The sequence below is a fragment of the Myotis daubentonii genome, chromosome 1 (genome assembly GCF_963259705.1).
Source record: "Myotis daubentonii chromosome 1, mMyoDau2.1, whole genome shotgun sequence".
Classification (NCBI taxonomy): domain Eukaryota; kingdom Metazoa; phylum Chordata; class Mammalia; order Chiroptera; family Vespertilionidae; genus Myotis; species Myotis daubentonii.
In genome coordinates this window covers 57276900-57292501 of record NC_081840.1, presented here as the reverse complement: position 1 = coordinate 57292501, position 15602 = coordinate 57276900, and the positions used below count along the sequence as shown (strand labels likewise).

At 42.0% G+C, this 15602-nt stretch overlaps 1 protein-coding gene across 1 annotated transcript in view; it reads left to right on the top strand.

The window, feature by feature from the left end:
• TMOD2 (tropomodulin 2) overlaps positions 1-9610 on the top strand; it is a 56686-nt gene extending 47076 nt beyond the window's left edge. The window contains exons 9-10 of the mRNA XM_059701257.1: positions 3975-4119; positions 6103-9610. Coding sequence (XP_059557240.1) covers positions 3975-4119; positions 6103-6137 — 180 coding nt within the window. The 3' untranslated portion in view covers positions 6138-9610. The remainder of the gene's footprint in view (positions 1-3974; positions 4120-6102) is intronic.
• Positions 9611-15602: the final 5992 nt, after the last annotated feature.

Sequence of the window (15602 nt, the reverse complement as noted above, 5' to 3'; positions counted from 1 at the left end):
GTCTCTCTCTCTCTCTCTCACCCCCTTCCTCTTTCTCTCTCTAAAATCAATACAAACATTTTTAATAAGCCCTGGCTGGTGTGGCTCAGAAGTTAGAATGTCAGCCCAAATACTGAAAGTTCTCCTGTTTTATTCCTGGTCAAGGGCAGGTATCTGGGTTGTTGGGTTCAATCCCCACCCCAGTCAGAGGCAACCAATCAATGTGTCTCTCTCACATTAATGTTTCTCTTTCGCTCTCTGTCTTCCTCTTTCCCCCATCCCTCTCTTTCTCCCCCTTTCTCTCTTTTCCTCACTCCCCCTTTCACTCCCCGTAAAAATTAATGGAAAAAATATCATCAGATGAAGGTTAACAAAAATAAAACAAACAAATAAATTAAAAAATCCCACCTAAAGTATCCTCACCACGCCTCTTCAGTCATCTGGGCATGGTTTTGTGTAATTTTTCAACTTTAGTCCCCCTAAGTATGCCTCTGAAATGACTTCTCTTTACTCGTGACAAAGAAGAGGATTAAGTTCTAGAACAACTGGAAAAATGTTTTGCTTTATTTTAAGAATGAGGAAATTCATAAACAAACCTTGATTTCCATCCACAATTTTGTTCACTGACTCATAGACTATTAGAAGTAAATCTCAGTTTCCTCCTCTGTCTAAGGAAGGGTTTGAAATAAACTAATCTCTAAGACAGTTTCCTCAGGCAGGGCCAGCAGCTGAGACCCAATTAATATCATTGCAGTAGGAAACTGCACCAGAATGGAGGCCTGCTGAGAACCCCCCACTGTGTGGGTTCCAGGTAAATATGTAATGACTTAATCAGTGCCCTGTGAGAACAATCGGTAATGCATATTCATGAATAAATAAATTGGAGTAGTGAAAAGAGGTTACTTAAAGAAAAACAGATGGTGCCCTGGCCAGTGTGGCACAGTTGGTTGAGCATCATCCCCTGCACCAAAAGGTCACTGGTTCGATTCCTGGTCAGGGCACATGCCCAGGTTGCAGGTTCAATCCCCAGTGAGGGTGCATTTAGGATGTGGGGGTACGTGCAGGAGGCAACCGAATGATGTTTCTCTCTCTCTCTCTCTCTCTCTCTCTCTCTCTCTCTCTCTCTCTCTCTCTCTCTCTCTCTCTCTGAATCAATTTTTAAAAAGACATTAATAAAAATAAAGAAAAACAAAAGGTGATCTGAAGAAATGTACGCTTGAACTTTTGTTTCTTTTTTTTTCCTTTGTATTTAGTGACTTAATAAAGAGAAACATACTATCCAAATTATAAGAAATTCTGGTGCTCATTTCGTGTCCTGGGTTTATACAACATAGAAGACCTCAAATAAAAATTAAAAAAAACTCAGGCTGAGAAAGAAAGATGCCCTATGTTATATTACTTCCTCCCCCTCCCACTGTAATTTTCAGCTCCTACATCCTTTATATCAACACGCCATCCTCCAAGTTATCCAAGTGCTGGACCCCAAATGCTTGAGAGCTGTAAGGGGAAATAAAGGGGCTTTTATATTATCCCTCTCAGTCAGCCACATCCGCCATGAGCTCCTGCTGCCCTTGGACAGCACCACTTGGCCCATTCCAGGGGCATAAGCCGTAACTGTGGCAGCCCCGCCCTGAGGTTGGATCTCAGTCCTTAATACAGTCCCATTGTTCAAAAGTGTGTCATGAGCTAAAGTTGCTCATGATACTGTGAGGTCAGTATCCCTTACTTTATTGCTGCTCCTCCCTCCCATAGATCCGCATTGCTTAGAATGCTGACTCCACCCTGTGGATTCCCAAAACTGTTGTCTTACTGGCAGTACCACATTTTGTTAATATCTTGGCAAGGGACTCATTTGACAGGTTGCTAGATGAAAAGAAAGATAAAGAGCAAAGGACACAAAACTTTCTCCATAAACTTTTTGTTTGCTAGCATTTTGGAATGAAATAAAGTTGGTGTTCCATTTTAATTCTTTTTTAAAACATACTTTTATTGATTTCAGAGAGGAAGGGAGAGAGAGAGAGAGATAGAAACATCAGTGATGAGAGAGAATCATTGATCGGCTGCTTCCTGCACTCCCCCTACTGGGGATCAAGCCTGCCTGCAACCCAGGCATGTGCCTTTGACCGGAATCGAACCTGGGACCCTTCAGTCTGTAGTCTGACGCTCTATCCACTGAACAAAACTGGCTAGGGTGTATTTTAATTCTTATATTAAAATTCATTTTAGATGAAATAAGATTTAAATATTACAATATGCAAAATCATAAAACAAGTGGAAAAGCATCAGGAGTGGAGACTTTCTAAAATGACATAAAATGTAGATTAATAAATTTGACCATATGAAAGGGAGAAAATGTCTTTAAGTAATCAAAAAAAGAAAAAAACTGAACAAAGTATTTTCAGCAAATTTGACAAAGGGCTAATTTCCTAATATATAAGAAATTTACAAGCCAGTTTTTTTTAAAAGCCCAGGAAAAATGGGCAAATTACAGAGATTGGTAGTTTAAAAAAAAAAAAAAGACATACAAGTGCATGAGAAAATCAATTGTTCTTATTCATAATTTGAGAAAAGCAAATTAAAGCAATTAAATATATACAAGTAAAATATAAGTTTCACTTATTGAATTGACAGGGATGACAAGATTGGTAATATCCCATGTTGGTTAAGGTAAGGAAAATAGTAACTCAAGCACTGTTAGCGAGTGTAAAAATTGTCATAGCCTTTGAGGGTAAGTCAGTAATATGTCAAAAATTAAAACATGCTTACGCCTGGACCCTGCTGAAATTTGCCTCCCAGGCACACTTGCTGAAATGCCCCAGGATATACTGTGTGTGCACGGAAAGGTCCCTGCAGCAAGGTTTGCAATAGTAGAAATGGAAAGCGATGCAAAACAGTCATTAGGACCTGGCTGCAGACATTATGATGCATTACTACAGTGGAATGCTGGGCAGCTGTCCGATGAGGTAAACATGTACTTACCTACATGAAAAGGTGTTGTTAATCTTAAAAGAAAAAGAAAAACATCTTTCAGAACAGTATGCTACTAGAATCCATTTCTGTGAAAAAAGTATAGGTGTGCATAAGATTACATAGACACATGAATGCATAGAAAATGTTTAAGACTACATACTCTATACCAAACTGGCTTTCTCTGTGGGGAATGGGAATATTAGGGGGAGGGAGCTTTTATATTTTATACACTTTATTGTTTGCTTTTTCTAAACAAGCCTGTCCTTTTTACTTAAAAATATTTAATGAATATATTCTGAAAAAATATACTGTGTCCCGTAAATTTAATTTTAAATTCTTATTTTTACATGCTGCCATTTTTAAACATCTACTTTTAATGTTTTTATTACTCTATGTATCAACTTAAAAGACAAGCAAAATACATCTTTTCACAAACATAAAAAAACTTACTTTTCTGTAGCCTAGTAACCCCTTCAGTGCGTGATAACTCACTTGACTATGGTAAAGCCTCTTGGGGATATCCTAGTGCGACTCTGCTGAGAGAGAACGGCCCATTAATTGATGGTCTTTCATTATTTTTGGATACGGATCCCAGAATAGAAAATTCAATGATTGGATTGATTGCTATAAGACAGTTTCCCTATTTAAAAAAACAACAACAACAAAAACAAAAAAACACCCTTTATTTAAACCATAAACACTGGGGTAGATTGGAAACACCAAATACTGGTTTTGCTTTCATTTTACGTCTGGAATCATCTTTTCCTTCATAAATAATTGGCTTAGTCCTCTCAGGTTAGCATGCCAGCTGATTTGGCTATCTGTTGGGTTTTGCTTCTAGACAAGGAGCAAATGACTGCATGGAAGAAAATAACTCAAGTGACTTTTTCCATTCATTTGGAGACTTTTGGCTCTTTGTTTTGTTTTGTTTTTGTCCAACAAGTAGCCACGTAACTTTTCCACACAAGTAACTGTTTCCTCGTTCTTCTTGGTCATCCTATGTATGTACCTGCACCTGCAACCAGAGACAGCAGTTGGGAACAGCCGTAGAGATGGAAATTGCCCAGATGCTCGAGGAGAATTCAAGGATCCTCAAATTTGGATATCAGTTTACCAAGCAAGGGCCTCGAACGAGGGTGGCAGCTGCCATCACGAAGAATAATGATCTGGGTAATGCGGCCATACTGTGGTGCTATTAGCAGCTAGAAAAGCATGATGACCATTCATTTCTCCACTTCAGCTCTAACATCTCACCATCCCACTGGCCTTTGGTGCCAGCCCTTCATCCAAGGCTATCTATTACATGGTCATGGGAATTTTCATCATCTTCACAGTTTAAGCTTTATTGTAGCGTTCTCTCAAGAACTGTTTGCTCTTTTTTCCAGAAAACCTGTGAATTTTGTTTGGTTTCCTTTATGTATTTGCTTCTCCTTTCCTTACTTATTGCATGTAATCACCCTCTGCTGTTACCTGCACCAGGAGATGGATGGACACAATGGCATGGACATTCCCAATTCACTTTGTTTGTGCCTGACTGTGCTTCTGTAGTTGGGTTTAAACATGGTTATGCCTGATACTTTGGTAATTTACATGTGAAATGAATCGGTGGGACTATGCTATGAAGGGAAACGCAGAAGTAGCTTTTTCAGCTAGCCTCTCGTGAATGTTTCCTGCTGCCCACTCTCTGCTGAGGATCTGTTCATATTTCTTCAGTTCACATGAGGTGGGGCAGGTCCTAATCAACCACAGCACAGAAGAACGGGACAGGCTGGGAAGGCGTGGTCTGGGGACATCCCTGCCACTTGACGCAGCATCACAAAAGGGCATCCAGATGTAGACAGTCCACTTGGCAAGCAGTTAGCCAATAGCAGGCCTCAGTCCCCGGTTTGAGGTTCAGGGTCAGAAAACCAGACTTTGGACAGGGGAACTGGGCACAGTGTTCTGCGAAGTATGGTGCTGGCCACAGGGAGGATTCAGATAGTAGACAAGATAGAAGGTGAAGGCTTAGAACCAGCAGGGAGCAGGTGAAATTAGTGTCCAGTTCTCTGCCCGCACATGCTGAGCCAAGCCCCTGAGGCCCAGCCAGAGTGCAATGTGTGGCATCTGGGGGCTGGCTGGGCAGATGGCAGTGCTGGCCTTTGGGCTGCACAGGGTGAGGCTAAGGAGGCATCCCAGCAAACAGGGCTTTGGGGAAGGGTGGAGGCAACAGTAGGAAGATGCGTAGGAAAAGCAGAGGGGGTCCACAGCCGAACCACATGGAGACGAAAGAAGAACAGGCACAACGAGAGGTTTGAAGTAAATGGAGGGGCCATCCTGAGCCCAGGAGCAGTAACTGTGGGCTAGACCTTTGCATTTTCGCAGCCGAGGCAGGAGTAGGCTGGGCTATTTAAAGTGGATGATTTGCCAAATCCAGGAAGGTGAGAGTAGCTCTCCTGCTACCCACTAGAGGAGCCTGCAGGCGGGGACATGAAAGGGGGAAGAAGACGGTGGCAGAAACTGGGAATGGGCAGCCAGGCAACTTCTTGGATACCAAGAACCAGTTTAAGGGAACCTTAATCTCTAAGTTTGGTTGCCATCTGAATCACACCTTCCTGGAGGTTGATATGTAGGAGATTTGATTTAAAACAGGTTTAGAAACTTTGAACTTTCTATTGCAGATCCTCCTGGTCTGCAAGCCATAATCTGAATTAATAGGTTGTGAATGTGTCATCCTGGGGCATTAAAGCTAATAGGTGATTGAGTTGCACAGAAGCTGAGAAGGGCTGTGGATAAGTGACCAAGAGACTATTTGGATGGTTATATGTTATATAACCTTAGTCCCCCAGGGACTACAGTGGGACTAAGTCTCATTTTCTTGAGAATACATTGTGGATCTATTCTACTCCATAGAACTGGGAAAGTCCTAACATTCAAATTCTTTCCTATCAGACGTAGCTTTATTTAAATGTAAATCCAACATGGCACTGGGTTTATTCTCTCAATCTTTACTAAGAATGAGAGAATAATCCAGTGGGTAATTGAATATTGAAATTTAAGACAACTGTATCCTCCAGTGTGTGAGGTCGCTGTTCCGTGTGATTAATGTTGTTTATCTGAAATTTAAGGAGTATCCCTTCACCTTGTCATTTTAACCTTTCTTTCTTTCTTACATAGTTCGTAAAAAGCGAGTTGAAGGAGACCGAAAGTAAATTCCTACAAGAAGCGAGGTTTCACCACGGCAGCCATTTGAAAACGAACAAAAGCGCTTCTCCCCCACCGGGACTGTTTTACCAAAGGTGGTTCATTTCCGTTAACCGCAAAACTCACATTTAATGTTCATTCTTTTTTAGCACGACTTACTTATCTGGGATTTTTAAATACATACGATTGTTTTATTTGCTCGTGGGCGCCCCTGGCAACTTGCACCAGTGGACATAGGCAGGTCTTAGTGGGTGACAACGATCGAAAAGGATTTAACCACTTTCACATTGGGTTGTCTCGCTTACGTGGACTTTTTATAACCACTGAAAGGCGTTTAGTATGTAAGTGTGTTTGTAACTGATGATGATAGAGGCCTATCTCTGTTTACATGCATAGCTTTGAGTTAGGCTAAATACAGCAGAAGTGTTCTGCTGACCATATAAGAAGTTAGTATTGCCAATCTTTCACTGGGTGAGAAATGCGACCCAATTTAGCACAAATTCTTAGTTCCAGAAATATCACTGAATGCACATGCCCCACTGATCAAAAATCAATGGGATCATCTTCATAAAAACAAGACAGCATTATGATACTTTAACATAGCCTCAGTAAAGAAGTATAAAGTGTTTATTAACCCACAAATATAGCTTCAAGCCAGACTCACAGGTAGCAAAATTAATTGGCACACCTACCTTTACTAATTATTCAACATAAATGCAATCTTTAACATGACTCTGATGGATAACTTTTTACAAAGCTGTTTTAAAGTTCTCCAGACAGGATGGGATATTTTTAAGCTTTAGTAAGAGGGAGGCTTTTGAAACAATACACGCCCAAATAAAACAATAGTAATTGTACATTAATCAAGGCTGTCTGATACACATGACCGCACTATTGTGGCAAATTTTAGAAGGATTTATTGCTTTTTCTTTAGTGTAACAAGATTGCAGGATAAAAGGTGAACATTCAAGTTAATTATACTGATTTTAGTCTACATGGCATGATCCATCCAGATACTTGCAAACATCAGGAAAACGTGTGAAGGATCACTTATCCAGATGTTTGTCATCTCAAGAACGAAGGCTGTGAAAGTACCGCGGCAATGATTGCATGGTAGTATGCATTAATCTTGCAGAGGTCAGATGCTGAAATAAGGAAACCAGTGACTACAGCCTTTGGCCCAAGTGCACACGTCTCTGATAACTGTCAGTGCCCACGGCTGTAATTGGTGGCACTCTTAACATTAGCTTTTATGTCTCCCTTCCTTATTCCCTTCTCCCTTTCCTTCCAACTCTTCTTTTTCTTTTCTTTGTAATGCTGAGTCTTGTAAAGGCGGCATTCCTAGTGCTGGTAATAGCTGGAGCTAAAGGGGTTGCTGACTTTGGCAAAGGTGGGCCCAGCCCAGGATTTGTTTAGTAATTGAGTCTTCCTGCATTGCTTGATAGCAGTAAAACAGGTTTAAAAAAATGATAAATTAATTCACATATCATTCTTGCTATATGTAGAGCACATGGAAACCATTTCAGATAGATAGCCTTTATAAAATTGGACATTTACCTGTATTTTAAGTTCTCACCTCTGTAGCCCTGAAATTCTTGGAAACATCTCATTTTCTTGAGAATACTTTACATTTTGGGGGGACTAATGAGCAGAACATGTTGACATTTTTAGAACCCTAAAAATTCTTTAGTTTCCCACTACGTCTCCCTATCTATACAAAAAAAAAAAAAAAGCACAGTAAATAGTATTTAATGGTTTTCAGTCTGATTTTTCCTTTCCCCTTACTTACTTAGATGTGAAATGTTGGAGCCAGCTCATACAGGCTTACTGATTATTAAATTTTCAAGAATTTTTGCGAACTGGTTGTTAAACATGGCCATTATTAAAAATTAAATGTCATGCACTTACGATTAAGTAAGCTGTATTAAGAACAAAAGTAATACTCAAAAGTACATTTACTATTTCCTGTGCTCTTACGACTATTTGCATCTGTTGTTGTCGTATGGCAGACATGCTATAATGTTGTACTACTTACATCTCTTCTGAACTCAGAAGTTCAGGACCTCTTGCTGGAAGTTTGAAATTGGCCATGGTGGTGGGAGTATTTATACCAAGGAAATTAGCAAATTTTACAAATCAGGGCTTCCTCCTACCCCATGCCCCCCAGTTTCTGGTTTATAAACACGCATTAGCAATGTATACAACTCCTTTTTTTTTTTTTTTTTTGTATACATATGTTTTGGTTACCATGTTGCCAAAGGGGAGAACATTTCTCTTCTGTTTCTTTCTACTAGCACTTTAGATTCATTGCAGATATATTTAAGTGCTAAGTCCCTGGCATGACCCTGCAAGTAGGACTTTTTCCTTTCTTTTCTCATTTACTCTTATTCTTACCTTCACCCCTAAGAAATCTTGAATTCTACAGTGTTTTCTGCAGCACCAAGGTGCTGTCGACTGGGGGCTAAAGCAGTTTCTGACAAACCCTGGCAGAAAGCAAGAAAAAAAATCAGAATTTAATAGTGACAGTACTGCAGTTGTTGATAGCATTAAAGCAAGATAATGGGGTATTATCAAAATTTAGCACTGTTTTAGCTTGTAAAAGTTGGCTCACATGTAATAGAATCTATGAAATCAAATATTTATAACTAACCATTTTATCTTAATATTGCCTAGGTTTTAAAAGTAGCTTGAAAGGTGACATTTTCATGAGTATTCACATATGAAAGATAACTATTAGAAGATACACTTACATTTTGGAGAGCCTATAAATCATTTAATTAGCCTAGGACTTCATCTCTCCATCTTCCCAAAGTGTGCAAGTAGTTTTTTCATTATTATGAGCATGATTAATTCCTTACCATTCATCATGGTGGTGCATAATGTATATAAAATATTTTTATATGTATGCATTTGCCAAATATGATGCTGAGATATTTGGCAACATCTGGACAACTGATTGAGGGAGATCATCTCTTCCCAGACCACCTCCTTCCCTCTTTTAGATGTGTATAGGCCCACAGTAAGTGCAGAATCACTCACCAGGGCCTGCAGGCTCATATCACAGCGTGACTCGTAAAAGGTGACTTTTAGAAGACAATTTCTGGAAGTCTGGAGATCACATCACTAGTCCAGCACTACATCTCCCCACCGTACAGAAGTGTGTAAAGGATGCTGTTTCATCGTCATGGGCATGAATCAATCTTTTCCTTTTATCTTGTTAGGGCCTAATGTAAATAAGAGTGTGAGTGTGTGTGTGTGTGTGTGTGTGTGTGTGTGTGTTGCCAAATATCTAAATAACTAGGTGTTTGGCTACATCTGGACAACCGATTGAAGGGAGATGCTCTCTCCCAGCTCCTTGTCCCTTGTCCTTTTTAGAGTTACTGCAGAACCAGGTTAATGTGAAATCACTCCCTGGAGTTTGCATTTTAGGTCATCAACCCCCAAATTTCAGTGTGCATGGACAACAACCTTAGGGAATAAAGATTAGAAACTTCGCAATCATTTCATTGTTTCAGCACCAAATCTCTCCGTATGCCTGAAGTTATAAGTAGAAGCCCTTTCATCTTCATCAACATGATGCAGCCCTTTCCTTCTGTCTGTGTAGGGTATACTCTATATCAGTATTTTGTACATAAAGATCACTAATTACTGTACAGAGCTCTTTGGCTAAAGCTGGACAACTGATGGAAGGGAGACGCTGTCTCCCAGGCCCTCTTCCCGTATCCCTCTCAGAGTTGCTGCAGGCCTAGCTTAGATAGAGAATTACTAACCCATCTGAGAGCACACAGATTATCTTATATAATAAAAGGGTAATATGCAAATTGACCCTAATGGCAGAATGACCAGAACAACCGCTTTTCCAGTCACTATGAGGTGCACTGACCACTTCTCTGTCCCTTTCCCTGGCCAGTAGGCTCCAATCACCTTATGGTAAACGGGGAATCGGGGGTGGGTGGCAGGGACACGGGTGGCACCAGGCCAAGGCCTCCACCCCACCATTCATGGTCGCCCCACACATAGAGAGCGACCCGCAATGGGGGTGGGGCTGGCGAGTGGGCGGGAACAGCCGACCTCTTGGTCCCTTCCCCCGGCCGTCAGGCTCCAATCGCCTGATGGTGAACGGGGAACTGGGCATGGGTAGTGGTGGGGGCGGGGCTGGTGAGTGGGCAGAACAGCCGACCTCTCAGTTCCACCCCCCCAGCCAGCAGGCTCCGATCACCTGATGGCGAATGGGGAACCAGGGGGGGGGCGGGGACCGGCTGTGGGCAGCCGGGGAAGATGGCCCTGATTGCAGGCCAGGCCTAGGGACAATACCTCTGCACGAATTTCGTGCGCCAGGCCTCTAGTTGTACAATAAAAGCCCATCTCCACTTCAAAATTCAGAAATCCCAAATGCCTGTACTCCTCAAAACCATTTCCCTCCGGGAAGCCTGGGACACCAGTCACAGCAGCAGCAGCTTCTCTTCCAGGCAGAAGCGTGGCCCCTAGCAGGGCACCAGCATTAGGGAGACCCGTGTGCTCTGAACAACTGCCATGAGATCGGGTCAGACGCTCAAACTTGAAAACACTGGTCAGCATCAGCATGCTTTAAATTCTCAGAAGAGTTTGCAGATATTCCCTTTTTCGTGGAGATGAGGCGCTTAGCCCTCTCCCGGGCACTGTGAGGGAGACAGGAAGCACAAAAACTCTGGATTGGTACAATTGATACATGTTTCTTGGGTTTTGAGGGTAGAGTGCCTTTTTGCAACGTGGATACCATCTTTAGTGCAAGTATTTATGGCATCAGCACAAGTGGGCAGGGGTGGTTAAGTTGTGGATTCTGGGTTCTGTGGCCTGTTACCTGTACTCAGTGGAGCTGTTTCTGGAATCGGGTTTTAAGTCACGATCCTGAAGCTTCCTTCCTCTCATGCACTAATGCAGTAATAGCTACTTTCATTTTTAAAAAGTCTTTATTGCTGAAAGTATTACAAAAGTCCCCTTTTTCCTTCATTGACCTCTTCTAGCCTGCCCCCCTGAGGCCTTCACCACCCTTCTGTCTGTGTCTGTGGGTTGATCTCTTGCTACTTTCATTTTAATGAGCAAAGAACTAAGATGAAATGTTTTAGCTCTGCCTTCCAGTGGCAGTTTTTCCTTTTGCTCCTCACTTCAAGTCTCCCCACCACATACCGTGCCATCCTCAAAGCTAAAGGACTGAGACACGTGCAAAGAAAAGGTGTGAGAATGAATGGAAGCATCAGGCAGAGCATTCTGGATGAAAATCACATGACCCCCTCCCCCAACAAACGAAGGGAGGAAAGTACCTAGAACCCAGGATGGATTCATTGTTTTCATGCTACCAACTCTGGATTAGATTGGGTTTCGTTTGTGGTTCAGGAGTTTAGTAAAGTGGAGAGGCTGAGTGAGGTGGAGAAGGAAGATGGAAATTAAAGGTCTTAATTTGCATAATAGCAGAAGTAAACTCTGCTCAGCTTTCCCCCTTCCCATCTGCCCATAACATCAATGATTGAACATTCAGTAGATGGATGGAGGCGGAGTTCCAAGGTTTAAATTTTGAACCTGCCTCTGGGTACTGTGCTAGGAAGACTGTACATGCACCAGAGATTATCCCAGTTTTTGGTGCATCATTGACTTGGAGGAGGGTGAAGAAGACCAGACATGTCTCTGGTATCTTCCATGGTAGTCATTCTGAGCACGTAGGCTTTGCTAGTTGGTCTGGTGGAAGGGCACCATATTAACAGATTTAGAGACTGACACCTAATCCCATCACTTAGCAGGTGTATATGATCATTTATTTGCCTGCCAATTATCCTATATAATAAAAAGCTAATATGCAAATAGACCGAACAGCGGAACAACCAGTCACTATGATGCGCACTGACCACCACAGGGCAGATGCTCAATGCAGGAGCGGCCCCCTGGTGGTTAGTGCGCTCTCACAGGGGGAGCACCGCTCAGCCAGAAGCCAGGGTCAGGAGCAGCGAGCAGGCGGGCAGTAAGGAGTGAGGGGTCCCAGACTCTGAGAGGGATGTCCGACTGCTGGCTTAGGCCCACTCATCAGGGAGCAGACCTAAGCCATCAGTCAGACATCCCCCGGGGGCTCCCAGACTGCAAGAGGGTGCAGGCCGGGCTGAGGGACCCTCCCCAAGTGCACGAATTTTGTGGACCAGGCCTCTAGTAGACAATTTAGGGGGGAGAGCACTGGATTTGGAGTTAAGAAACCTGGACACTTGGCTCCACACTTTCTTAGCTAGGTGACTTTGGAGCAAGCCACTTAGTCTCTCAAGCCTAAGTTCTTCAGCTATATTATAATGGAAACAATACCTTCACTAACTACCTCACAGAGTATGGTGAAAATATAATCAGATAGCAGGATGAAAATACTATACTGGAAAGACTGTAGAAAAGTAGGAGATCATTTTTATAATCTACTAGAGGACCGGTGCATGAATTCGTGCATGGGCAGGGTCCTTAGGCCTGGCCAGCGATCAGGGCCAATTGTGGCCTTCTGGCTGCCAGCCGGGTCCTATCTTCCCCAGCTGCTGGCTGGGGCCTTCCTTCATTCAGCGCTGCCCCCTGGTGGTCAGCGCATGTCATAACGAGCATTTGAATTTCCGATCTCTGGGTGGAACTCCCAAGGGGACACTTTGCATATTAGCCATACACACACACACACACACACACACACACACACACACACGCATATACATATATATCACTAATATTTTCCACTGCGTCTTGAATCTTTTATTTTCCTCTGACCAACAGTTACATCACCCACATCTTTTTGAGTATGGGGAATGGAAGCATGAGTATGATGGAGGGGACTGGGATTACTTTATTTTCCACAAAGTCATGGGAGGGGTGGTTGATGGGGCAGTGCGTGTGATATACCAGTGATGTGTGTGTTAGGGCGTTTTTCTGAGTCACTTTGACAGCTCCTTGGGACAGGTCAGGACCCTTGCAGAGAGCCCAGGGCTGGACACAAGGGGGAAGCAAACAGTGACGAGGGTCTGGGACACTGCTGCCCTCCTGTCAGCTCTGTCACCATTCAGGGTGGGGCAGGCGGTGGCCTGAGGTGTGACCAGGGGGGTAGGAGAAGACTGTCCTTGGGGCTCCAGCAGCTGTGTAACGGGCTGAGCTCGGTAGTGAAGGGAGGGCAGTATCCCTTGTGCAATCAGCTCTCCTGGGCAGCAGCTGCCTTGTTATCACCAGCAACCTTAGCCCTGGCCAGTATTGTTTTCTGCTAAGAAGGATCTTCAAACCTAGCCTCACAGGACTTTCACAAGCACTTGGAGGCAGGGACTCTCATCAATCTTTGTACTTTTAGTAACATCTAGTAAGGTGCCTTGTACAAAATGGGTGCTTAATAAATGTTGCTTGAATTGTCCTCCGGCTCCAAATAAATAAATAAATAAAAATGCTCCATTTGTCACCATGTATTTTTGGAAAACAATGCTGATTTGGATATCAGTTGTGTGTGACTTTGGGCAAGATTTTCCACCTACCTTGACTTCATCTGGAAAACGAAGTGAGCGGATCGGATCCCGTCTCAGGTCCCTTCAGGCTCCTGAATCTTGGGATTCTAACCTGTTCCCATTGCAGTTTCATCTCTCCTCACAAGGCACTGTTCAGAGGAAGAGGTCGGAACTGGCCACCGACAGACAGACAGTTGTCTCTTCCTCCTCAGCAGTTTTTACTGTCTTCAGAGTAGTTCTCTGAAAGGATATTTTAACATATTTAATATTTTCTCCTCAAAATCGGTGGAGGAAAAGGGGAAATGCAAAGGAGGAAACAGAGCACAGTTAACAGCAGGTTTTTCAGAGACTTTCATTTAAAGTGTGTGTGTGTGTGTGTGTGTGTGCGCGCACGCGCGTGCATGTGTGTGTCTGAGCACATGTTGACTGGATTACAGAGAAGCTGATCAGAAGTACACTGTGCAATTGAGAGTAGCTGGGCCAGGATATAAAATTTTCCAGGATAGAGAGGAATTGGCCATATGTGGAATGAAATGAATAGAAAAAAGGAGCATGTTAAATTTTATTTTAGTAGTAAACATTGCCAGTGACAATCCTTAGTTAAGAAAGAAATTGTACTGACCTAAATTTCTATCTCTGCCACTTGGGTTGTTGTTGTTTTTTAATACAACTCTACATGGAATATTTATATTTTAATTAAACCTTTATCTTAATTTTGTTTCATCCATTTGCGGGAAACAAATAAGCATTTTTCATTGCACTTAAAAATGTACAATACTTGCATGCCACCAATCTGTAATATTTTACAAGTTTAGATGCCTGTAATGTGGACTTTATGTGTACCTGTATTGTTTTGGAAGAGAACAAAGGAAATAATACTCTGTAAACTGTTTAAACTTATATTGGCAACATTTATTTGGCTAGCAGTTATTGAAAAATCTTGTTGTATTTTTTTATGTTGAAAGTTTTTAATCAAAGGTGGACATTTATTATATTAGTTAGGGAATTAATAACTAATTTGCTTTAAATGTGAAATTGAACATTGTGAGGGAATTAAATGTGTGATAAAGCAAAATGTAATGAAGCGCAAAATACTTTTACCCTGATCCCAGTTGGCACAAGTAGTGCAATGTTTGGCCCTTAGGAATTTGCCAGCCAGACTTAATGCTAAAGTAAATGTATACTGTTTTAATTAATCAAGATCGTTTTGCTTTGAAAGATAAAATCTATTTGTTTGTGTCTGAAATGAAATTTCCAAGTGAAAATGTGTACAGAACATTAGAAATGAATAAACTTTCCTTTTAAAATGAAAGTAAAGACTGATTGAATCTGGTTAAATTTTAGACACATTATCTCTTTAAAAATAAATAGTTGGCACCATGTTAGAAAGGAGAACTCATTATAACAGAAATGCACATATTCAACTAAACAGTTAAAATTTATTAATACACGCCCTAGCCAGTTTGGCTCAGTGGATAGAGCATCGGCCTGTGAACTGAAGGGTCCTGGGTTCGATTCCGGTCAAGGGCACATGCCCGGGTTGTGGGCTCCATCCCCAGTAGGGGCCGTGCAGGAGGCAGCCAGTCAATGATTCTCTCTCATCACTGATGTTTCTATCTCTCTATCCCTCTCCCTTCCTCTCTGAAATCAATAAAAAAAATTAAAAATTTATTAGTACAAATGGGAACAAGAATACAGACAACCCAAATGGGTTAACTGTTTCACCTTGAAATTTTTATATTAACTTTGGACTTAAAGTTTTGGATAAAAATCACAAAGTTACCTATCAAGGTTTGCCCTGGAAAAACAAGAAAGCCTACTCTTCCTGCCCTCCTGCTGAACTCTGCTTAACTCTTTGTCACTTAAACTGATGACAAGGTCCAAGAAGGAGCATTTAAGACCTATTCTAGTTTCTTGTTGCTGTTTCAGACCTTATCGTGAACAAGGCAGGATAGTAATTGTTTTTATTTAAAGAATTCTCTTTCAATCGATGGGGCC